General features: G+C 36.4%; 1 protein-coding gene across 4 annotated transcripts in view; it reads right to left on the bottom strand.

The window, feature by feature from the left end:
• CEP112 (centrosomal protein 112) overlaps positions 1–25,449 on the bottom strand; it is a 449,689-nt gene that overhangs the window by 259,816 nt on the left and 164,424 nt on the right. For all 4 annotated transcript variants that reach the window (XM_087441468.1, XM_087441471.1, XM_087441469.1 and 1 more), the window contains one exon: positions 10,844–10,979. In XM_087441468.1, coding sequence (XP_087297594.1) covers positions 10,844–10,979 — 136 coding nt within the window. The remainder of the gene's footprint in view (positions 1–10,843; positions 10,980–25,449) is intronic.

Genomic DNA, 25,449 nt, shown 5'->3' with positions numbered 1-25,449 from the left:
TTGTAATTAATACATATTTAGATTAACTAAAAGAAACTGTCCTTCAAATATTTTCAGAAATATGTAGAGAGAGAGAGACAGAACATAACGTTTGTCTTAGAGTACCAAAGAAACATACAGATAGATGATAGATACATAGATAGATACATAGAGATAGGCAGGCAGGCAGATAGATATAAACGGCAGAAAGACAGATAAACAATTATTTCTGTGCTTGGCTAAAGACTCAGTAGGAACTAATAACCTAACAGAGAAAAACAATTAACACATTAACTGATTATATCTATAGTTCTTTTGTGGGAGATAATCATTAAGTGATATAAGACAGACAATATGTCTGGTATCCTTTTCTTATTGATTTGTAGGATTTCCTTATTTTGGATATGAATTCTTTGTTCAATATCTGAATTGCAAATATCTCCTCCCACTCTGAAGTTGCCTTTTCATTTTCTATTGGTCTCTTGATGAAGTTTTTTATTTTAATGAAGTTAAATTTAACAACATTTTGTTTTTTATGCCTGTTTCCTATTTAGAAAATCTTTGCCTAGTTCCAACTATCAAAAATGTTCCAGGGGCTGGCCCCATGGTGTAATGGTAAAGTTTGGCACGCTCTGCTTTTGTGGCCTGGGTTCACAGGTTTGGATCCCAGGCACGGAGCTACACCACTCATCAGCCATGCTATGGTGGCAACCCACATACAAAATAGAGGAAGATTGGCACAGACATTAGCTCAGGGCTAATCTTCCTCAAGCAAAAAAAGGAGAACACGGGCAACAGATGTTAACTCAGGGTGACTCTTCCTTAGCAAAAAAAACAAAAACAAAAACAAATTAAATTTAAAAAAATGTTCCTACATTTTCTTCTGAAAGTTTTATTGTTTTGCCTATTATTTGTATATCTATAATCCTCAAATTAATTTTGTGAATGGGGTAAAATAAAGAGCAAGATTCTTTTTTTTCCACATGGTTATCCAATTGACACAGCAGGATTTATTGAAACGGTCATTTTTCCTTGCTGCACTGCAATACTTCCTTTGACATGAATCAGATTGATCATATACATGTGAGTCTGTTTTTAGCCTCTTTCTTCTATAACAATGGTCATTCTTGTGCCAAAATCACACTATATTAATTACTATAGCTTAATATTAGTCTTGATATCTGGTAGTGTAAGTTCTCCAGTTGTGTTCTTCCTGATTGCCATAGCTACTTTCTTAGCCCGTTGCATTTTCATATACATTTTAGAATCAGCTTGTCAGTCACTCTCCCACCAAAAAAGCACTGCTAACATTTTGATTTGTAGAACTGTGTTGATCCTATAGATTAATTTGGGGAGAACTGACATTTTTATAACGTCGAGTTTTCAAATCCATACACATGATACACCCCTCAATTTATTTAGGTCTTCTTTGATTTCTGTCAATAATGTTTTCTAGTTTTCAAAACAGAGGTCTTGCACATCTTTTGTGAGATGTATGCTTAGGTAACTGAAGCTTTTTGGCATAAAATAAACTTTTTCAAAGTTTATTTTCTATTTGTCGGTTGCTGGTATATAGAAATAAAACTGATTTGTATATCTGACTTTATTTTTAGTGACCTTGCCAAATTCATTACCAATAACATTTTAACAAATAAACATTTGAGAAATTCATAGTTACACAAAGATGCCATAATTGCAGATAAATGCATAACTCACTCGGCTACCTTAGATGTCCCTCCTCTGTGTTCTCTTAATGACCTATTTGTTCCACCAGTTATACCATCTATTATAATCACACAATTTTATGCATTGGTCTATCACACATGCCACAAATATGTCTTAATAATCTCTGAATTCCCAGAATCTACAACAATGGCTGGTACAGAGCAAGTATTCATAAATTTTTTATAAATGAATGAAAGAAGAAATAAGTCTGTTGAATCCCTGGCCTGTAAGTCAATAAAATAGTTGAGGTATTAAAAAATAATAACATTACTATTTTCACAATTAATAACCCTGCAAATCAGCCAAATATGGAAAGAATGACATATTTTCTGGTCCAATGTTCTCAGTATATATATTTTTTGGCTTCTTCTTCTTCTGCAAAAGATATCAGTCATTGATAAATATTATTAGGAGAAAGTTTCACTTACTACTCCATTAAGTATTTAAGGATAAAAGTTAAGATTTCTTTTAATTATTTGTTTTGTTTGATTTTTTGTTTAATTTTGTTTTTCAAAGACAAATATATATAGTCTTTGGAATATGTTATCATTTGAAATTGATTAATTATCACAATAGCCTCTATTGAAACATTTAAATATAATTCTAGAATTTTACCTCTGCTACCTCATCTCATTTAAAGACAAATTCCAAATGTTAAAAGGGTAGAGAGATTTCTCCATTGTCATCAAAAAGTAACTGAGAGAAAATGCTTCTATTTATGTTGGATCTTTTATTATTTTAAAACTGGTCTAAAAAAACATTTAAAATTTCATGAGCCAGCATGACCTTTAAAGGACAAAAGGACAAAGGTATAAGTCACAATGAATGATTTGTATGATGATTTTTCCTTTCTTTAAGTCTGCTTGTTATCCATTTACACTTAAAGGCACAAATATATCCAGATGGCATTCTTCCTTCCTTGTAACTTGAAATTTTTTTTCATTAATTCAACAGCAATAATAGGATGATGAACTAAACTTATAATCTCTAAGAATGTAAGAAACTGCTAACCAGTTTCGAACATACTAGGAGCCAGAAGCAATCTCACTGGTCAACAGCAGTGTTTCAGAATTTTGTTTTCATGGTAAACCAGTGGGTTTTCCAAGCATAAAGCTAATATCGGGTAGCTCATGACTGCAAAGAAAAAGGAATAGAATTTAAAGTCAGACATTTAGCAGCAAATACCACTTAATGAGGATGTAACTTCAAGAGAAGAAAAATTAACTAGAAAAGTCAAGTGGTTAGTGGAAGCCCCCAGGAGGAACAAGTTAGCTGACATTCACGCAGTCAGTTTATAAGATTACAAAATTTCACTTTAGAATTGCTGCCAATACTTCAAAAAACATAGCTGTCTTTTTCAGTCATTTATTTGTTTCACAGAGAATAGGTAAATATAAAACACTATTTCTTTAAAAAATACAATTATATACATATATACAGAAATAATTCTGAGTAATACATTTTCACAATTAAAATATGCATATTTTACACAACTAATTGCTCACAGCTAACACTTACAATGGACTTCACCATTGGAGTAAAAATTAGGTTATTTAAGCAATCTTAAATGAGATAAAAAGTTCTTCAAAGTGAAAGAAACAGTATGAAGCAATTGTTTTAAAAAGTCTAAGTCTGTTCCATTTTTTCTCATGGGTCTCATTTTTAAAACAGCAATTCCCTTTGAAAAACAAACTCAAAGCTTTTATTTTTTAACTCAAATTCTCATTGTCTGCTACCTGCAGCAGCTTCCAAATGGAAAAAGATGCCCTACAGTTCTTCTGGCTTTTACATAAAAGATTTTAGTAAGAAGAGAAAGGAGTACTTCAAAACAACAGAAAAAGAAGACTGTTAAAAATATGGACTACGGAAAAATCTGAAAACATTATGATTCTCCAAATAATGAATCTATTGATTGATTTTCTTTTAGACTTGGAGCTACATCAGACTCACACATTCAATCAACTGATAATCTGGAATTGAGGACTTCTAATTTACCATGTTTTGATATATATTTTTTATTTAACATCTGTTAAAATTTGCCATGTCAGAATTTTTTGATTTGTAAATGAGCCCAGCTATAAGGATTCCATTATAAATGGGGTTCTTTATTATTATAATCACACCAAAGGTGCTTTTTTCATTTCAAAAACTCAATTGCATTTGGCAAATCTATGACTGAAATCACTGAAGAACATTTCTTCAACAGAAAACAAAAGAATTTCCTGCTCTTTGGTTGCCATCACTATTACTTTTCAAGGAGTCTGAATCTAGCACCACCGCACAGATCAGATCTGGTGAGGACTGCTCACAGGACACAGGTGTAGGGTACATGGGGGAAGAAAGGGGATGCCAGAGGCATGCACCAAATAGGGTCCTTCATCAGATCATTTAACCAGTCAACAGAGATGTGATATCTAGAAGGCAGGAACACATGAACTCTTAAGGTCAAGAAGTGGGAGAGTCAAGTAGGTCTGGCAGGACTGGTGAAGTAAGATAGAAGACAGACATGAACCAGGCACAGAACAGAACAGTCAGAGACACGTGGACCAGTTGAAAGGGTGGTTCCAGAATCAATTCCACAAATACTTTCATCCCTGCCTTTCCTTAAGTTATGGCAGTCTCATTTTGCGGCTGGGTAGGGTTCTTAATTTAATGGTTCCTGAGATGACATTATCTCCAGGGCTTTCAGTTCTGTCACACAACTCAGACTTCTTTCTTACCTTAAAAATTTTTATCAATTTCTACATTCTCTCCAACCTGTTTTGACATATATTTTCTAATTTTTCATCATTAATAAATAACATCACAATAAACATCCTTGAACACACATCTGGCACACGCTGTATTCCTGAAAAATAAAGTCCTAGAAGTAGGACTACCAGGTAAATGACAAGCCCAGTGTCAAATCAGTCCTCCAGAAAGGTTACATCACTTTACATTCCCACCAGAAATGTATGTCGCTGCCTGTTTCCTCTGGCCTTCTCGGATTTCTACCTGTGTTAGTCGGAAAACAGCCCACTGCTATTTTAATTTACTTTTTAAAAAATTTACTAGTGAAAATAAACATTTCTTATTGTCAATTTCTACAAAAAAAGTGTAATTGGGATTTTGACAGTGATTGTATTGAATTTATATGTACATTTGTGGAAAACTGCCATCTTGACAACTGAGTTTTCCAACCTATGAACATAGAATAGCTAGCTCTCCATTTATTTAGATCTTTAAAAATTTCTCTCAACACTATTTTATAGTTTTCAACGTGTAAGTCCTCATATTGTTTCATTAATTTGTAAATACTCTTTTTGTGCTATTGTGAATTAAATGGTTTTTTAAATCTCATTTTTAGATATTTCATTGCTAGTATATAGAAGTATGACTGAGTTTTGTATATTGATCTTGTATCCTGCAAACTTTAATCATTTATTAGTTCTAGCACTTCTTTTGTGGATTTTCACCATACAGGATCATGTCATCTGAAGACATTTGTACTTCTTCCTTTCCAATCTGTATGTGTTTTCTTTTCTTTTTATTTTTTTAATTTTTTTTTTTTGGTCTAGTGTACTAGCTAGAATCTCCAATACAATGTTGAGGGGAGGTGACAAAAGCAGGCATCTTTTCCTTGTTCTTAGGAGGAAAAGCGTTATGTCTTTCAACATTAAGTATATTAGCCGTAGGTTTTTCATAGATGTCCTTTATTAACCTAAGTTCGCTTATAGTCCTAATTTGCCAAGAATTTTTTTTAATCATGAATGGTGTTGAACTTTTTCAAATGCTTTTTCTGCTTCTGTTGAGATGATCATGTGGTTTGTCCTTTATTCTATTAATACACTGTATGATATTAAGTGATTTTAAAATGTTAAAACAACCTTGGATTCCTGGGATAAATCCCACGTGGTCGTGGTGTATAATCATTTTTATGTCTCTAGACTCAGTTTACTAAAATATTATTCAGGGGTTTTGTGTCTACACTCAGGACAGATATCACTCTGTAGTTTTCTTGTGGTGTCTTTGGCTTTGATAGTAGAGTAATACTGGCCTTACAGAATGAACTGGGAAGTGTTCCTTCCACCTCAATTTTCTAAAAGAGCTTTCAAAGACCTAAAATTATTTTTTGTTTAATATTTGATGGAATTCACCAGTGAAGCCATCTGGTCCTGGGCTTTTCTTTGTGAGAAGATTTTTAATTGTTAGTAATCTGCATCTTTCTAGGAATTTGTCCATTTCACTTAATTTGTGTAATTTCTTGGCATAAAGTTTTTAAAATATCATCTTATAATTCTTTCATTTTCTATAGGATCAACAGTGGTGTCCTCTCCTTTTTAATTCCTAACTTTGGTAATTTTTTTCTCCTCACTATTTTTTTCCATCAGTCAAGCTAAAGATTAGTTAACTTTGTCGATCCTTTCAAAGAACCAACTTTTGGCTTCACTTATTTTCTCTATTTTTCTGTTTTCTACTTCTTTGCTTTCTGCAAATATATAAAAATATTTGTTATTTCCCGTCTTCTGTTTCCTTGGGCAGAAGCTTGCTTTTCTTTTTCTGGTTTCTTAAGATGAAGTTTAGGTTACCGATTTGAGAACTTTCGCTCTGGATATAGATGCTTAAAGACATAAACTTTTCTCTAAATACTGCTATAGCTGCATTATATAAATTTTGATATGCCATATTTTTGTTTTAATTCAGTTCAAAATATTTTCTAATTTTCCTTGTAATATCTTCTTTGACCCACAAGTTATTTATAAGTGTTATTTAATTTCCAAATACGTGGGGATTTCCCAGATTTCTTACTGTTGTTTATTTCTAATGTATTATCATTAGGGTCAAAGAACACATTTCATATGATTTTAATCCTTTTAAAATTTATTGAGAATTGTTTTGTGGCAAAGCACATGGTCTATCCTGGAGAATGTTCCAGGAGTGCCTGCAGTCATCAGGTGGAGTGATTTAGACACCACCCAAGTCTCAGACTCACTCCTGAGTGGCACAGTCCAAACAGACCCAAAGCAGCAGGGCAAAGGCTTCGGAACTTAACTGAAACTGAAACCTGCCCACAGAAGATGAGATGTTCTGAAAAGAACTGGGTCGATAATCTGCTAAAACAAAAAACTCGACCTTATCTAGGGAATTCTAACGTTACCCAGACAGTACACAACATGCAGCGTGTACTCTTCTGCTTTCAGCTTCTTTCATTCAGCAGGATTTTGAGACTCATCCTGTTGTTGCGGGTATCAGTAGTTCGTTCCTTTTTATTGTTGAGTAGTATGCCATTGTTCATACTGTATTTTGATTGCCCTTTCAACTTTTGAGGAATATTTGGGTTGTTGGAGTTTTGGGCTTTTGGGAATAAAGCTGCTGTCGACATTTGCATACAAGTCTTTGTCTTCCTTTCTCTTGGTTAAACCCGTAGGAATGGAATGTCTGACATATGGTCACTGTACGTTTAACTTTTTAAGAAACTGGCAGTTTGCCCACTCGCAGTGTCTAAGAGCTCCATTTGACCACGTCTTCACCAACACTTGGCATTGTCAACCAATCTTTATAATTTTAACCATTCTAAGGAGCATGTAGTGGCATTTCATTTTGGTTTTAATTTTCATTTCCCTGATGAATGATGATATTGGACATCTTTTCATGTGCTTATTAGTCATTTGTTTAGTATCTTCTTCTGTGAGGTGTCCAAATATTTTGCCTATTTTTAACTGAGTTGTTTTTCTTCTTCTTACTAAGTTGTGAGATTTCTTTTATATTTTAGGTACAAGTTCTTGGAAATATTTGTCAATCTTTTCTCCCATTCTCTGGCTGCCTTACTTCTTTTTGTTGTTTTTGTTAACGGTGTCTTTCAAAGAGCAAAAGTTTTTAATTTTGGTGAAGTCCAATGTGGCAATTTTAATTGAAATTTAATTTCTGGTTTTACTGCATTGTGGTAAAAAATATGTGCTTTCTGTCATGCCAAGTTTTAGAAATATATTCAGTGTTTCTTTATGGTCTACTGAGTTTTATGACTGTTCCATGGGAGTAGAAATTCAATGTGTCATATTTAAAAGGTAGAAAGTAGAAATATAGCTATCCTATAAACTGTTATTTAGACTTCCTATTTGTTTGGTTTTTGCCCCCCCGATCCGTCAAAGATGGAGAAAAATAGATTAAAGCACCTCATGACTACTGATGCCAATTTCTCCGTTTTCCTAACACCTTTTCATATTTGATTAAGTACACTTGCCTTTAGCATGCCAAAATATATTCCTTTGTCCAGTTTAATGACTTGTAGTGATGCTAACTTCTATGATAGTATTATACTCTTACTTTTTTTCTAAAAATAAGTGATATATTTTCATCTCCTTAATATAATTTTTGTGTAACTTTTAGTTGTGTCCTTTATAAATAGCACATACGTGGATTTAAGTCAGCTAATCAATACCTTTTATTTTATAGAAAAATTTAACCTATTAATATTTAATATTACAATTATATACTCTGTTGTATTTTGGACATTTTGTTCTGCTTGTGCTTCTGTTCCTTTGGTAATATCTCCTCTCAGGTTTTGCTTTTATCTTCTCAAGATTTTATGAGAATGTTAACATCTTGTTAATTTTATTAATGTCTATGTTTATATATTTCAAAATTATTCTAACCTACATTTCCCTAGTGTTAAGAATCTGTTGAGTCCCACATATTCACGGCAGAGTTTTAGCATACTGTGCTCCTCTTAGCCTCTCACCATCCACCTACCTCTTGATTTTTGTTAATGTAATATAAGGATTTAGATTTAAGTTATTGTTATTAAATTTGTATTTTCTACTTCATACATCTTTTTAAAGAATCAATAAACATTAGCATTCCATCTTATAAGCAGATTTGTAACAATTAGTTAAGTTGATTATGTATAAAATTGGATCACACTCTTTCTCCTTCAAAACTCTTGAAGCATTACTCCATTATTTTTCTATTTTCTTTGCCATTTTCATCCTGCCTAGAAATTGGTAGGATTTCATTTTACTCTTGAGATTCAATTATTTTTCCAGAATGTATCCAAGTTTTACTGCATTAATTTTACTTGATATGTGTGGCCTCTTTCGTATAGAACATGTCTTCTTATAAAGGTACTACTTTTCTGAATTTTTTTCTGAATTCTACAGTAGCTTGTTTTCAGAAGTATGCTTTTATTCTGTAACTGCTAAATACAAATGTCTTTTTTCTTGTTCTATAGCATGTTTCATACATTGTTTTCTTGTTTTATCACTTACTTATCCATGAATTCTGTGATCTGTTAATACATCATCAGCCCCAAGAGGTCATTTATTGAGCCAAAGGTGCCTGTCATAGTCTCAGCTTTTGTCAGAAAGTTGCACTGTCAGCCTTAGCACTTTCCAGCCCCTCATTTTTAGCCTTCTTAACTGTATACTTAAAACTTTTTGCCATGGATCCCCTCCTTCAATATTTTCTGTATTCCTTTAAATGTTAAGCAATCAGAGAGTTTCCGAGCAGCAACACTGCATATTTGGACCAGATACACATCCTAGGGCCTGGGCTCTGATCAGAGCAGGGAGCTGGGAAGAGAGCACATTCATGTAGTAGGGACTGAAAGTCTCCACTTTCCAGCACAAACTCTCAGCAGAAATCTAGCTTTTGCCGTTGGCAGTGAGTGGAGAAACACAGAGAATGGGATCTCAGACCCCACTCTCAGGACCCAAATTCACACAACTCAATATGAGCGGAAATCTGAATCAAGAAAATAACAATAAGAAAACAGTTCCAAACTAGTAAATCCTACAGGGCTCAGTCATAAAATCTTCCATAGGAATGTTTCTACCATCCAGTGTGTGTATGGGACTCCTAAGGAAGATAACTCCAGCTGAAAATGAAATCAAAAACAAAGATTGCAACATTCTTTATAATCAAGAAAACTTGAAAATAAACTAAATACCTTTGAATAGTGGAGCTGATAAATAAAATATGGCATATTCATATGATAAAATATACTCAGTGTTAAAAGGACTGCACTAAATTAACATAAATAGGGCACAGACATAAAATTAAATATAAAAGAGCAAACAAGACTAATACATATAATCTGTAGTACTTATCTAACTTTTTAAAAATAGAAGCACAAAAATTATATATGCAAATAAAATATAGGCATATATAACATACACATATAGCATACATGAACATTATGTATGCATATAAAAGTATAAAATAGACTGAAATAATACACACTAAATTAATTACAGTGTTTTTCTCAGAGGCAGAGAGGAGAGAGTAATGTTATTAGACATGAATAACAAAGCAAACTAAGACTTCATCTGTAATGTTTTAGCTTAAATAAACAGAAAGTTAATAGTTGTTGACTCTTCATGATGGGTACCTGGGTGTTTGTTCTCTTTATTCTTTTACAAACTTTTTATTTTCTCTCAAAACTAAAAAACATACCACTTAACTTGTACAAGAACTGGAGAGAGCTTCTGTCCTCTTGAAATGCCAGTTGAAAATAATTTGCTGTAACTGATCAATAAAACACTATTTATGGAACATGAACAAACACAGACATGGTTAACTTGAGCCCTGGCTCTACAGAAGCTGATTGGTCATGGGATTTTACCTGTAGGCTGATCCATGCTCCAAGAGTGAGATACACTTTTGCCATTACCACATTTGTAGATAGGACTTTAAAATGGTTATACTGGCATTGCTTTAAGGATGAATCAATGGATCCTAAAGGAGGAAGAAGGACTCATCTCCTTGTCTGCACAGTTCCAGGTGGTTCTCCACCCCTCTCCCCACTGCCACCAAAGAGCTGCTGATGAGTACCCACCCAGTGGCCTAGGAGCAGCACAGGGCAGGCACTCCAGAGACAGACACCATAGCCTTTCCTTCACATGCTCTGCCAGGAACAAGGTGAGCCTGTCAGCTGAGCCCTCTCCATCAGGGCTCTCTTTCTTTTGAGGCTCTAGTGGAGGTGGGTGATCTCCTCTGCCAGGCCTATTATCCCTTTCTCATTCTGAATCCCTGACCCAAGTGTATGGCTAATTTTGATAAGCTTTTTTAAAAAGGAAATATGTGTCTGTCATATTTAAGATCAGAATGTACCTTCCTTCTGAGAAAGAGACTTTCAAAAAAGATGGTGTGGTGGCCTCCTCACCTGCTCTTTCATTTCGGCGTAGACTTTCTCTGAGTTCAGTTCCACCTGCCGCTTAAACTCTTCTAGAGCAGCATCTGCCTGCTGGGCCTGCAACCTCTGAACTTCAGTCACACGGGTTAGCTGCTCCTCTTTTTCCCTAGAAAAGTTCAGAAAAACTTCAGAGTTAAAATATAAAGTAAAAGAATTGGACCTGAATGAAAGAACAATATTTAACCTTTTCTAAAATAAAATTCAGATTTCAATTTTTTGATCCAAATTCTATAAAATTCCCTTTAAAAAGGTGACAATAACATAATTTGTTTCAGGAGAAAAAGGGTATAAACATATAATATATGTTCTGATGAAGGCATAACTACTTTCAAAGATTTTTCTAAAAACAAAACTGTTTAAAACCATGTATCTCCATTAACATAAATGGATAAGCAAAATGTTGTATATCCATACAATAGAATACTATTCAGCCCTAAGAAGGAATGAAGTTCTGATACATGCTACCACCTGGATGAATCTCAAAAACATTACGCTAAGTGAAAGAAGCCAGTCACAAAAATTCACATATTGTATGATTCTATTTATGTGAAATATATAGAATAGATAAATCTATAGAGACAGAAAGTAGATTAGTGGTTGCTAAGGGACGGGGGGACAAGGGGAACAGGGAGTTATTGCTAATGCATACGGGATTTCTTTTTTGATGATGAAAATGTTCTGGTATTAGATAGTGGTGATGGTTGCACATCCTTGTGAATATACTAAAATCTGCCAAATTGTACACTTTAAAAGCATGAATTTTACAGTATGTGAATTATTTCTCAATCTGTTAAAAAACCAATGTACCAATAGAAATATCTTTAATATGCATGTCTAGCAGAAGTTCACCTGTAGAGTGATGGGTGCAACAGAGCAACATGATGACCTGAAATTATTCTACTGCCCTCTAGCAGACTTGCCTAAAAGAACTGATAACCATCTCATTTCTTTATACCTTGAATTAAAATTATATAGTCAAAAGGGTCCTACAAAACAAAAGAAATCTTTGCATGTTGATAGAAGAAAAAAAATAAAAGCTTTAGGTTATAAATACACGAAAGTCAATAATTGTCCACCCATACCCCTTGATTGTTGACATTGATTGTTGACATTGAATAATTGTTGACATTGAGTTCTGACTAGGTACTGGGCACTGTGCAAAATATTGTTATGTCTTCTCTTGTTTATTCTCACAGTAAACTTGTATAAGAATATTATTATATCCCCTAGTTTAACAGAACAGGACATGGGGCTTAAAGAATATTTCCAAGGCTATACATCTAGTAATAGGTCAAGCCAGGATTCCAGTCCTGGCAGTCTGCTTCTAGAGCTCATGCTGTTGGCTACTACACTATGCTGCTTCCCTGATTTTCCAGACTCCATATTCTGTGGTCTGAATGTCCAAAATGAGATTAGTGTCCTTATAAAACAGGCTCCAGAGAGATCCCTTGCCCCTCCCACCATGTGAGGATACAGTGAGAAGGCACTGGCTATGAACAAGGGACAGGGCTCTGACCAAAACGTGATCTTGGACTTCCCAGCCTCCAAAACTGTGAGAAATAAATTTATGTTGTTTATAAGCCACCCAGCCTGCGGCATTTTGGTATAGCAGCCCAAATGGACTGGGATATCCTAAGGAAGAATAACTTGGCTCTCTGTCCCTAAATGGGAAAGTTTACACATATATAAAACATTATTTTATTATTAACTACAATACTGAAGAATGTTGAGGGATGGGGTAATTTAAATCACAAAAATCAAATTTTAGAGAAACATCGTAATGGGGGGAAAAGACATTTCCCAACAATGATGCCACTATCTTTCAAGATGTGGGCAAAAAGTAATTGAGCTTTTTGGAGTTAGTCAGATCTAAGTTTAAAATCCTCTCTAACACAGTTAATTTCTAGGCTTTCCAATAAGAACATATATGTCATATAAAATATTAAAATACCAAACTTTCTGCAAAAAAAAGTAAAACTTTTTTCGAAGCTTAAATGGCAACAAGACTGATAGAAAAAGTGTCACCTACTTTCCATTTCAGCAGAACTCTCCTGTCCCTTTGTAAAGTAATGTAGCAATGCGTATGTAGAGTTCCCCCACTATGTTAGGACATGGCATATCTGCAAATAGGCAGCTCTCCGTATATGGGCTGAAAGAACATACTCTGTATCCATCTTTCCTTTATTTTTCATTTTAAGTACCACTTTACTTATCTCTTCATATCCAGCCACACATCCTTCTATGTGAACATGACAATAATCAATACATCCCCATGATAAACAAAGCAGTTTTTCCACTGAAAGCCTTTTTCTTCTACGTGTCTAATTCACAGGCATAGCCCCCATTTTAATGGGCTCCAGAGTGTAATATTCTGCCCCAAGGTGTGTAGTGCTCTGTATGAGAAAGAAGCCATCCCAGGTCACGCTGCATGCCAGATGTAGCCCCTAGCTATTGCATTTTACAGCAATGTGATACAGACTTCTGGAACTTTTTTAAAGCTTTTCTTTAAGTTGTCAACTTTAGTTAACTATTTAACAGGAAGCTGAATCTCTTGTTGTCCTCCATTTTTCTTACATGTTGTTAAAATGTCTTTAATGTTAACTTGTTGCCAAATTCCAAGGCCTTAATATTATTGATGCTTTTTTGCCACTTAATGTTAATATTAGCTCATAGACAATGGTGATTAATAACTGGATGTCATACTGAAGACTGATTCAAGGGACATCACTACATAAAAGACTCAGCACTCTAAAGGCAATAGAGAATTTTAATTTGGTCCGGTGCATTTTCATCCTTCTTACATTATTCTGTCCAGGAAGCAGGAAGCCATGAGTTGTGTGTAGGGTTTCCCTGATACAAACACTGAATATTCAAACAGCATATGAGAACTTACAAACTTATAAAGTGATATAAGTTATACTGGGTACCAGGGCCTAGACCTAGGTTGGCAAATGTGATGGACATTTGCCACAAACACTTTGTCACAAATGTTTGATGGACATTTGCTTTGGTGAATGGACCCAGTTGACTGGAAGGCATTGCCTAGAATGCTCTATTAAAAGGATCCTGAGACCAGGCTCAGGGGAAAAGGTGCTGTGGTTGATGACCAATGTCCACATTGCAGAGGGCTGGGTTAGGTGGTGAAGGAGCTAATTCTCTGCCATACAGGGACTACAGTGACTGGTTCATCCTATGATACTCTTATCTTTGAGGTCCTCCTAAAAGCACTTGGGAAGACTATTTCACAATTAGGATTACAATTTTTCAAAGGTTTACCTTTGCTTGGTCAGTCTGTCTATAAATAGAAAAGAAAGCATATTGGACAATATTTGAAAACTTTAAAAATTTACATATCATATAATTTAAAATTTTGCTAACACATTTTATAAACATACATGACTTCTGGTTAAAATATCCACTTTGTTCTATGAATGTTGAAAGTCAGTTGTTTTACAATTTTTGTCCAATAATTCACATGAACTATTTAAATACTTTCAATTTAATAGAACAAATATTTCTTTTACCTACCATTCTTACCTACCAAATTTAGTTAATTTACTTTATAACTAACTTATGACCACAAAAATCAGTCATAAACTTTAGCTATAATCACTTATTAGAGACCATATTAAAAATATTGTGCAGGGCCAGCCCAGTGGCGCAAGCGGTTGGGCGCGCGCGCTCCGCTGCGGCGGCGCGAGGTTCGCCGGTTCAAATCCCAGGCACACACCAACGCACCACTTGTCAACCCATGCTGTGACGGCATCTCATATAAAGTGGAGGAAGATGGGCACGGATGTTAGCCCAGGGCCCGTCTTCCTCAGCAAAAAGAGGAGGATTGGCAGATGTTAGCACAGGGCTGATCTCTTCACAAAAAAATATATATATATATTGTGCAATAAAACACATTGCTTTTAATTAATAATTTCTATCCTGATTTACAAATAGCAAATATTGTTTTATATTAAATAGCAAGCCTGGGGAAACGTGTGAAATCTTCCAGTTTCCAGTCCCATCACACCTGCTGTGCTAATTTAGCAGTAAAGTTAAAAATCAATGAAGGCCTCATTCACTGTAAACCAGTGTTCTTGTGCAGTTAAACATGACATATACATTGAGCTCCACTAATATTTAGGAATCATCTATCTTAATTTAAACAAAGAGGTGATAATCATTTTAATGAGCGATCCATTTTAATTTCGATAAAATGATGAAGTAGAAGTGAAAATTTTGCGAGTTTGAAAAAGAGAAAGGTCTGCTCCTCACTAACATAAGAACAGTATTCCTTTTTAAGCATGATTCTGAATACTATGTCCTATAAGTAGTGAAAAAAAAAATGTGACTTTGAAGTTTATTTTTTTCAGTAGAACTAGTTGTGGGGCCAAGTATAAATGCATCATTTACATATCTTAAAGCTGGGCCTCCATGGAGATAAAAAGGTGAGAAGAAAATTTGCTTTTCAGCTCTGATTTATTTATAAAATGCAGTAAATCTTCTTCATCTGAGCATATAAAGGACAAAGAAAAAAGAAGCTGCATTCTTATACAACCACAACCCAGCTCAGATTAAAGGATGTTCTTAAGTACATGATTATTCCAAAAAGGCAATAAAATGTAGGGGACTAATGGACTACAATTTAGTATTTCTTGAGCTTTACAAGCTAACATTTATATGTACAGGCCAACCTTAACTTGAAAATCTTCCCCTTGCACATTTCTGTACCAGCACTTTTGATAATGATGGCAGTGATCCACATATATTTATAAGGCTTCACGTTACAGTATACTTCATTTGCTGCCAGCTTGGCATCTCCACTGGAAACTCCAAGAAAAACAAAACAAAACAAAAAACTTCAAACAAGTCTGAAAAACAGCTAGAAGAGTCTCCATTCCTTTTCCAGCTGGGCTGGAAAACAAAGCTTCCAAGCAGCTCCATCACCTACGTTCATGGCTGCTTTTTGGTACTTAAATTGATCAAAGTTAGTCAGCCAAAAACATTAAGATACAACTATGACTTAAAAGGTATTAAAAATAATACCTTTCACTAAGCATGATAAATGAATAAATTTCTTTGGCCTCTTCTTCACATGACTGCTAAGACTAGTAGTCTCTGCTAAATTCTCGTAAAAAATGGTAAACACTGTGGACATCTAAACATTCGATACTTCAAGAGTCAGAAAGGAATATCCAGTAAAATGGAAATTAGTTTTTGCCTTAATAGTGGAAAAATGCCAATACTTCCCAAATTGATCTACAGATTCAATACAATCCCCATGAAAATCCCTGGTGGAATTTTGCAGAAATTGACACGCTGACCCTAAAATTCATATGGAAATGCAAGGGACCCAGACTACCCAAAAAGAAGAACAAAGTCGGAGGACTCACATTTGCTGATTTCAAAACTTATTACAAAGCTAGAGTAATCAAAACAGTGTGCTACTGGCATAAGGAGAGACATATAAATCAACGGAATAGGATTAAGATTCCAAAAATAGACCCTTACATTGATGATCAGTTGATTTTCCACAAGGGTGCCAAGAAAACTCAGTGGAAAAGGAAAGCCTTTATAATAAATGTGCTGGGACAACTGGATATCAATATGCAAAAGAATAAGATTGGATTCCTTTCTTACACAATATACAAAAATTAACTCGAGATGGGCCACAGACCTAAATATAAGAGCTAAAACTATAAAACTCTTAGAAGAAAACACAGAAGTAAATCTTTGTGCCTTGAGCTAAGCAAAGCCTTCTCAGATGTAACACCAAAAGTATCAACAAAAAAAGGAACCACAGATAAACTGGACTTCATCAAATTTAAAATGTGCTGCTAGGTATATCATCAAAAAGTAAAAAGACAATTCACAGCAAGGGAGAAAATATTTGTAATTCATACATCTGAAAAGAGACTTGTATCAAGAATATATAAAGAACTCTTACAAACCAATAATAAAAAGACAAAGAACACAAGTTAAAAATGGGTGAAGAATCGGAATAGACATTTCTCCAAAGAAAATATACAAATGGCCAATAAGCATATGAAAAGAAGCTTAATATCATTAGTCATCAGGAAAATGCACATCAAAACCACAAAGAGATACCACTACACAACCTCTAATATGGCTAGAATCAAAAGACACATAATAACAAGTATTGCTTGCTTTGTTTTGTTTTGTTTTCCATTTATCCCGCTTGGGCTTTGCTGAGCTTCTTAAATCAGTATAAACTATCTTTCATGAAAACTGGATAATTCGGGGCTATTATTTATTCAAATATTTTTCTGCTCTATTACTCTCTTCCCTCTACTTCTGTGACTCAAATTAAACATTCTATTTTACACAAATAAAATTGTATTTTCCCACAAGTCTCTGCAGCTCTTTTTTTTTCAGTACGTTTTTCTTTGTCCTCAAATTGGCTAACTTCTATTGATTTATCTTCAAGTTCATTGAATCTTGTCATCTCTATTCTATTGTTATATTCCCCCACATTTTAAATTTCAAATGCTATATTTTTCACTGTTTTTCTGTTGAGATTTCCTAGCTTTTCACTCATTAACACCAATTTTTCTTAATGTCCTTGAGCATAATTATTATGGCTACTTTAAAATTTTTATCTGCTAATTCCAGCATCTAATTCATCCTGGGGTAATCTCCATTGATTGCATTATCTATTGAGAATAAATAGGTCATGTTTTCCTGTTTCTTCATATGTCAAGTAATTTTGGCTTGTATCATTATGAATGATACACTGTAGAGAGTCTGGATTCTGTTATTTTCCTCTGAATAGTATTGATTGATAATTTTAATTGTTTTTAGCAGGCAGTTAACTTGGCTGAATTCAAACTATAAATTCTGTCTCCCCCTGCGGTAGACAAGAAGGTCATATATAAATTTAGGTCTTTTAGCCTCATTTGGGCTGTTTGGAGTTTTCTCCAAGCACGCATGTTTCAGGGGTCAGTCGGAAATAGTAACGGAGATTATATGAAGTATTTGGGCTCCCCCTCTCTGGCTCATTTCTTTCCTGGGTGTCTCTCCATCTTAGTTTGCCAGTGGCTGTGGTTGCCACATTCTTTCATCTGGTTCTTCAAGCACCAAGACCACAAGTATCTACCCAAATTCTAGCTGTCCTACATGGCACCAATGTGGCTGGACAAATGCTATAAAAATGGGAAACCCAGGGCCTGCCCAGTGGCGTAGTGGCTAAGTGCACGCACTCTGCTTTGGCGGCCCAGGGTTTGCCAGTTCAGATCCCGGGCGAGCACTGACGTACCGCTTGTCAAGCCACACTGTGGCGGCGTCCCACATAAAGTAGAGGAAGATGGGCACGAATGTTAGCTCAGGGCTGATCTTCCTCACAAAAAAAAATTAAAAAAAAAAAAAATGGGAAACCCATCTTCCCTTTTTCCAACTGTGCATTCCTTTCCACTCTCTTTGTGCTTATTCATTCTCCAGGGCCTTCAGGTAGTTGTATTTTATATTTTGTACAGAATTTATATTTGTGGGAGAACTAATCTGATAGGAGCTTATTCAGCCATAATATAAACTGGAACTTCCCTTCTTGGTCATTTTGACTGCAAGATTACTATTCATCCTTTAGGGGCTAAAACGTCAACTCCTCAGAGTTGCTAGCTACTTCTTTGTCCTTGTCAGCCCTTTGTATATACTGCTACTATAGCATTTAATATACACTACTGCAGTTGTTAACTTATATATTTATCTTTTCCAGAATAATCAAGTCTTTTTGAGGCCAGGGGAATGTATGGGGACAGAACAGTGTCTTCTTTATATTTATATTATATACTATTAGCATACTACATGTATAGAGTTATTCAATATTATTATATCATCTAGTTGGAACCAGAGCAAAACCATGGAACAGAACAAATTTATCAACCTCAGAACTTCTGACATTTTGGGCCAGATAATTCTTTGCCACAGGAACCTGTCCTATGCATTGTGATATATTTATCAGCATCCCTGGCCTCTACTCACTTGATCCCAGTGACAATGTCCCTACCCGAATTCTGACAACCCAAAAATGTCTCTAGACATGCCAAACGTCCCCTAGAGGGACAAAATCATGCCTGATTGAGAACTACTAGGCCGGAATGCATGGTTCTTTAGCAAATTACATGAAGTGAAAGAAGGCTTATTATTTGGTTTGAGGGTGTGAATTTGATTTTTGAACAGTGTTTAGGATACTGGTAATGGAGAATGACCTGAGAAAGCAATTGTCATCTAACTTCTTAAAGAACTCAATGTCATACAATGCTTATAGATGATTATAATGGCTCCACCACCAGGAATCTACTTGTTCTTACAGCATGTGTCTTAGAGGTGCTTTTGACCTAGAGGAAGCAGACTCAGAGATAACTCTAAGTTGATGATGATGATGATGATGATGTTGTTGATGATGATATGCCTGTATAGCTCTTTATAGCTTATGAATTTTTGCATGCATTTTCCCAACCAAGTAATTCTTTCTAATGGAAAATGTTAAAGAGAAAGTAAAAGCTAGTAAGGGGCAAAACTGATAACTATTATTAAGCGAGCATACTCTGCATAGGCATTGTACTTAATATGTATAGTTTTTCAGTGTCAAGGAAGAAATGTTTTGAAATTATTTAGTTGGATTGATAGACAATACAATTTGTTTCTTCAGTTTGTCAACTGACCTTCTAAAGGTGGCAGGAGGAAGTGAATTCAGATACAGAAGGAAGAGAAGTAGTTAAGTCTTGAGAAGGCAAACTATGAAAGGCAAACAGAATCATATCCAAAATATCAAGTGGAGGAATAGCTCATATATGAACAAGAGAATGTTGGTAGCTAAAAGTTCTTGTTGCACAGAAGGAAGGGGCAATTGTTGAGATTACTCAGCAGTATGAACATGATGAAGGGAAGAGATAGAGGGAATTCAGTAATGACGTCCATGGCACTGTATGTGAGGGTAGCTTGGCATATTAATTTCCTGCAGCTGCTGTAACAAATTACCACAAACTGAGTAATTTAAAACAACAGGAATTTATTGTCTCAGAGTTCTGGAGGCCAGAAGTCTAAAATCAAGGTGTCAGCAGGGCTTTACTCCCTCTGGAGACTCTAGGGGAGAATCCGTTTCTTGCCACTTCCAGCTTCTGGAGGCTGCTGGCATTCCTTGGCTTGTGGCTGCATCTCTCTCTGCCCCATCTTCACATCACCTTCTCTTTGTTTCTTCTCCACTGTCTCTCTCTTATAATGATACTTGTGATCGGTTTTAGGATCCACTTGGATATTCCAGGAGGATCTCCTCATCTCAAGATTCTTAATTTAGTTACATCTGCAAAGATTCTCTTTCCAAATAAAGTAACATTCACAGGTCCTGGGGATTAGGACACAGACATATCTTTTGGGGGTACCAAGCAGCCCACTACCCATGGGTTGATAAGGTACAGTCTGCTCTCTGTTTTAGAGTGCTGGTTCTCAGCTCTAGGAGATTAACCATCTTTTCATCTCTGGAATACAAAAGCCTTCACTTTAAACATGCTTATATCAAAGAGCCTATTTGGACTGATGTCATCAAGATGGCAACATAGGTCATTCCCAACTTCAGTCCCCCTCACCAAAAGACCAACTAGGAACTATCCATAGACAAGACACCATTGTGAAGAATCCCAGAACCCAAGAGTGAGGCTGAGGTACCATCTTGGACCACAGAGACTGAGAAGGAGCACATTAAAAGGGTAAGAGGAACAGTTACACTCTGGCTGCATCGCCCCTCCCCCACGGCCAGCACAGCGCCACAACAAGAGGGCCACCCTGGTCTCTCCAGTGGAAAAAAGAGAGCCTGAGGTGGACATCCAGCTCCCCCAGTGTTGCAGGATGCTTCTTGGGAAGACTCCTTGGGATTCATCTCATGGGGATCACTGGGGGAATCTGTGGGACTCAATCACTGGGGATTAGATAAAGACTGAGAAGGGCAATGAAGCTTACAGCAAGGAGTGCTCACATCTTGGCAGACCACATTCCCGCTTGCAGTGGCACCCACACAGAGATCCAGCCAGCAGCTCTGCCCATCGGCAGAGCCAAACTGGTAGTCCCATCTAGCCAAGGAGCTTGGTAGGCAGTTCTTCCTGATTTGGGTGAGCCAACAAGCCTTACCAGCCGGGGAAACCATTTCATGGCCCCTCCTGGGAAGGGAAGCAAATTCACAGCCCCACCCAACTATAGAGTCTAGTCTCCAATTCCACCCCGCCAGGAAGCCTGGCCAAAGAACCCCAGCAGCTGCACAGCCCATTCCACAGTCCCACTTGGGCAGGGAGCCAGGTTAGCAGCCCTGCCCAACTGTTAAGTATAGCATCAGACCCCACATAACCAGCGAGCCTGAACAGTGACCCTTGGCAGCCTTGCAGCCCAGCCTAAAGCCTGGTCCCATAACAGAGCCCAATTTATGGCCCTGCCCAACTGCTGAACACAACCTGCAGCCTCACCTAGGCAAGGAGCCCAGCCAGCAACATGAAAAGGTGCTGAGCATCACTAATCATCAGGGAAATGCAAATCAAAACCACAATGAGATATCACCTTACACCCCATTAGAAGGGCTATTATCAAAAAAGACAAGAGATAGCAAGTGTCGGTGAGGATGTGGAGAAAAGGGAACCCTTTACAGTGTTGGTGGGAATGTAAATTGGTAAAACCACTACGGAAAACAGTATGAAGCTTCCTCAAAAAATTAAAAACATAACTACCGTATGATCCAGCAATTCCATTTCTGGGCATATATCTGAAGGTGATGAAATCACTATCTCAAAGAGATATCTGCACCCCCATGTTCCTTGCAGCATTATTTATAATAGCCAAGACATAGAAAAAAACGTTAAGTGCTCAATCGACAGAAGAACAGATAAAGATAATGTGGTATATATATATACAATGGAATATTATTCAGCCATAAAAAAAGAAATTCTGCCATTTGCAACAACATGGATGGACCTTGATGGCATTATGCTAAATGAAATAAGTAAGACAGAGAAAGACAAATACTGTATATATTTGTGGAATCTAAAAACCCAACTCATAGAAACAGAGAGCAGACTGATGGTTGTCAGTGTGGGATGGCGGGGGGGGCGGTGAAAGAAACGGGTAAAGGAGTTAGAGGGATACAAAGTTCCAGTTATAAGATGAATAAGTCCTGGGGATATAATGTGCAGTATGGTGACTACACTTAACAATACTGCACTGTATATCTGAAAGGTGCTAACAGAATAAATCTTAAAAATTCTCATCACACAAAAAAATTTAACTATGTGAGGTGATGGATGTGTCAACTAATCTTATTGTGGTAATCACTCTGCAATATATACATATGTCAAATCATTCTGTTGTACATCTTAAACTTACACAAGTTATATGTCAATCATATCTCAATAAGGCTGGGGAGAAAAGAGCCCATTTAAGAGGAAACATTACTCCATTACTCCTTGATTAAGATGCATCCACATCTTATTATCCCTGGGTAGACTAGCCTACTTGTTCTGACATTCATTAATTAGCTATAAGGGGTATGGGTGGAAAACAATAACAGAGTCATGCGTCACTTAACGACGGGGATATGTTCCGGGAAGTGCATCATTAGATGATTTCATCGTGCAAACATCATAGAGTGCACTTACACAAATCTAGATAGTATACCCTACTACACACCTACATTATATGGTATAGCCTATTGCTCCTAGGCTACAAAACTTGTACAGCATTAACTGAATACTGTAGGCAACTGTAACACAATGGTAAATATTTGTGTATCTAAACATATCTAAACAAAGAAAAGGTACAGTAAAAATATGATATAAAAGATAAAAAATGGTGCACCTGTATAGGGCACTGACCATGAATGGAGCCTGAAGGACTGGAAGCTGCTCTGGGTGAGCCAGTGAGTGGGGACTAACTGTGAAGGCCTAGGACATTGCTGTACACCACTGTGGACTAACACTGTACACTTAGGTTACACTAAACTTATTAAAAAAATTTTTCTTTCTTCAATAATAAATTAACCTTAGCATTCTGTAGCTTTTTTACTTCATTAACTTTTTTTAACTTTTTGACTCTTTTGTAATAATACTTAAAACACAAACAGGTTGTACAGCTGTACAGAAATATTTTCTTTCATTATAACCTAATTCTATAAGCTTTTTTCTATTAAAAAAAATTTTTTTTTTTTACTTTTTAAACTTTTTTGTTGAAAACAAATACACAAACACACACGTTAACCTTGACCTACACAGGGTCAGGATCATCAATATCACTGTCTTCTATCTCGTCCCACTGGAAGGTCTTCAGGGGCAATAACACCCATGGAGCTGTTATCTCCTAGGATAACAATGCCTTCTTCTGAATACCTCCTGAAGCTCCTGCCTGAGGCCCTTCTTGAGGAGGTGTCACCCTTTTCAGAAATATGTCCATGATGGTTTTCTTGGTTTGTTTCTTTTTATCATCATAGATTTGCTTGTAAGCAGATAATGCACCATGAACATTCCTCTCTATTAATGAAAATCTTTCGGTGTTGGGGTTCCTGTTTTTAAACTTTTTAAGGAGCTTGCTGAGGTCTGCTAAACCCTTCACTGTGAATTTTCTTGGGGTTTCTTATATTCTTCTCCTGTAGTTTCCTTTTCTCTTGCCTATTCTTTAGCAATGCATTCCTGTTCCAGTTCCAATAACAACTCATTAGTCAATTCCTCAGGGACCACTTCTAGGAGCTCCTCATCCACACCCAAGTTAAAGTTGTTTCCCACCTCAACCAGAACCTTGTTGATTTTTGCAACTGCCTCATTCTTGGCAAATCCTTTGAAATCATGGATGAACCTCTTGAGTGTCTTCTTGCAGATGCCATTCATAGACTCTTTGGTGACATCACCCCAAGTCCAGGCAAGGTTCTTGATGCAGTCACAGAAGTTGTAATCCTTCCAGAATTGCATCAGTGTCTTCTCAGTGTCTTCCTCAGTTTCAGCAATAGCCTGGGCAAAGGTCCTCCTCGGGTAGTAGGCTTTAAAAGCTGCTGTAACTCCTTGAGCTATTGTTTGGATCAAAGAGGTGGTGTTTGAAGGGAGAAACATAGCTTTGATATTGGGATGAAGATCACCAACAAAAGGAGGGTGTCTGGGAGCATTACAAACAACAAGCAAAATCTTGAAAGGTATGTTATTCTCCAAACAGTACTTCTCCATTTCGCTGGCATAACAATTCACGAGTACATCTTGGAAAAGGAACTGGGTGATCCATGACTTCTTATTGCTCCTGTGGTACACTGGCAGTGTGTGTTTATTGATATGCTTGAAGGCCCTGGGGTTCTCACTGTGCCAGATCTCAAAGGGTTTCAATTTGTAGCCTGCAACACTGCCACTAAGCAAGACTGTTGTCCTGTCCTTAAAAGCCTTGAAACCTGGCATTGACTTGGCCTCCTTAAGCATGAAAGTCCTAAATTTAGGCATCCACTTCCAGAATAGGGAGGTTTCATCCATATTGAATATTTGCTCTGGCAAGTAATTTTCCTCCACAATCAGCTTATCTAGAATTTCCAAAAATTCTTCAGCTGCCTTCACATCAGCACTCACAGACCTACCACTCACTTTCACATTATGTAATGAATAATGATTCTTGAATTGTTTAAACCACCCAGAGCTAGCAGTAAATTCAACATCATAGTCGGATCCAGCCTTTTCTTTCAACATCACGAACAAACTTCATGCTTTGGCCATTATTGTCACGGTGCTAAGAGGGATACGCTTCTGTGTCTGGTCTTCAATCCAGGGCATTAAAAGTTTCTCCACGTCTGCTATAGGCCTTTCTCGAATTTTTGTTAGTCTCATTGCCTTCAAGGAAGCAGACCCTTTAACAGCTTCATCACCTTTTCTTGTTCTTCAAGATCATAGCTATGAAATAGCTATGCCTGATTGACATAGGACATGCCTAAATGGCAAGCAATAACCATCACTGATTTTCCACCTTCGTAGTCCTTAATCACTTCTAATTTCATTTCCAGGTCCACTCAATGTGACCTCTTGCTGGCAACATCAGCAGTGGATTTTGTAAGCTTAGGGGCCACGATGAATAAAACAACATGAGATTACATCAAACACAGCAGAAAATACAACTGGCAGTGCAATAGGTTTGTTTACACCAGCATCACCACAAACATATGAGTAATGCATTGCACTATGACATTATGATGGCTACAACGTCACTAGCCAATGGGAACTTTTCAGCTCCATTATAACCTTATGGGACTACCGGTGTATATGTGGTGTGTCATTGACCAAAATGTCATTATGTGGCACATGACTGTAGATACATTTTTAGGAAGATCAGAGTCATTTCTTCTATCATTGATATGAACTCTAGTATCCTACAGAGTATATCAGCCCATAAGGTTTGAAACAGTACTAATGTGGTAGGCTGAATAATGGCTCTCCAAAGACGTCCGTATCCTTCCTAATCCTTGGAACCTGTAGAAATGCTACCTTATATAGCAAAAGGAACTTTGTAGATGCGATTAAGTTAAAATTTTGAGATGGAGAGATTATCCTAGATTATCTGGGTAAGCCTCATAT

The sequence above is a fragment of the Ceratotherium simum genome, chromosome 16 (assembly GCF_057802395.1).
Source record: "Ceratotherium simum simum isolate JZ-2026a chromosome 16, ASM5780239v1, whole genome shotgun sequence".
In the NCBI taxonomy this organism is placed as follows: Eukaryota; Metazoa; Chordata; class Mammalia; order Perissodactyla; family Rhinocerotidae; genus Ceratotherium; species Ceratotherium simum.
Note: the sequence above shows the minus strand (reverse complement) of the source record. Positions and strands in the feature narration are given on the sequence as shown.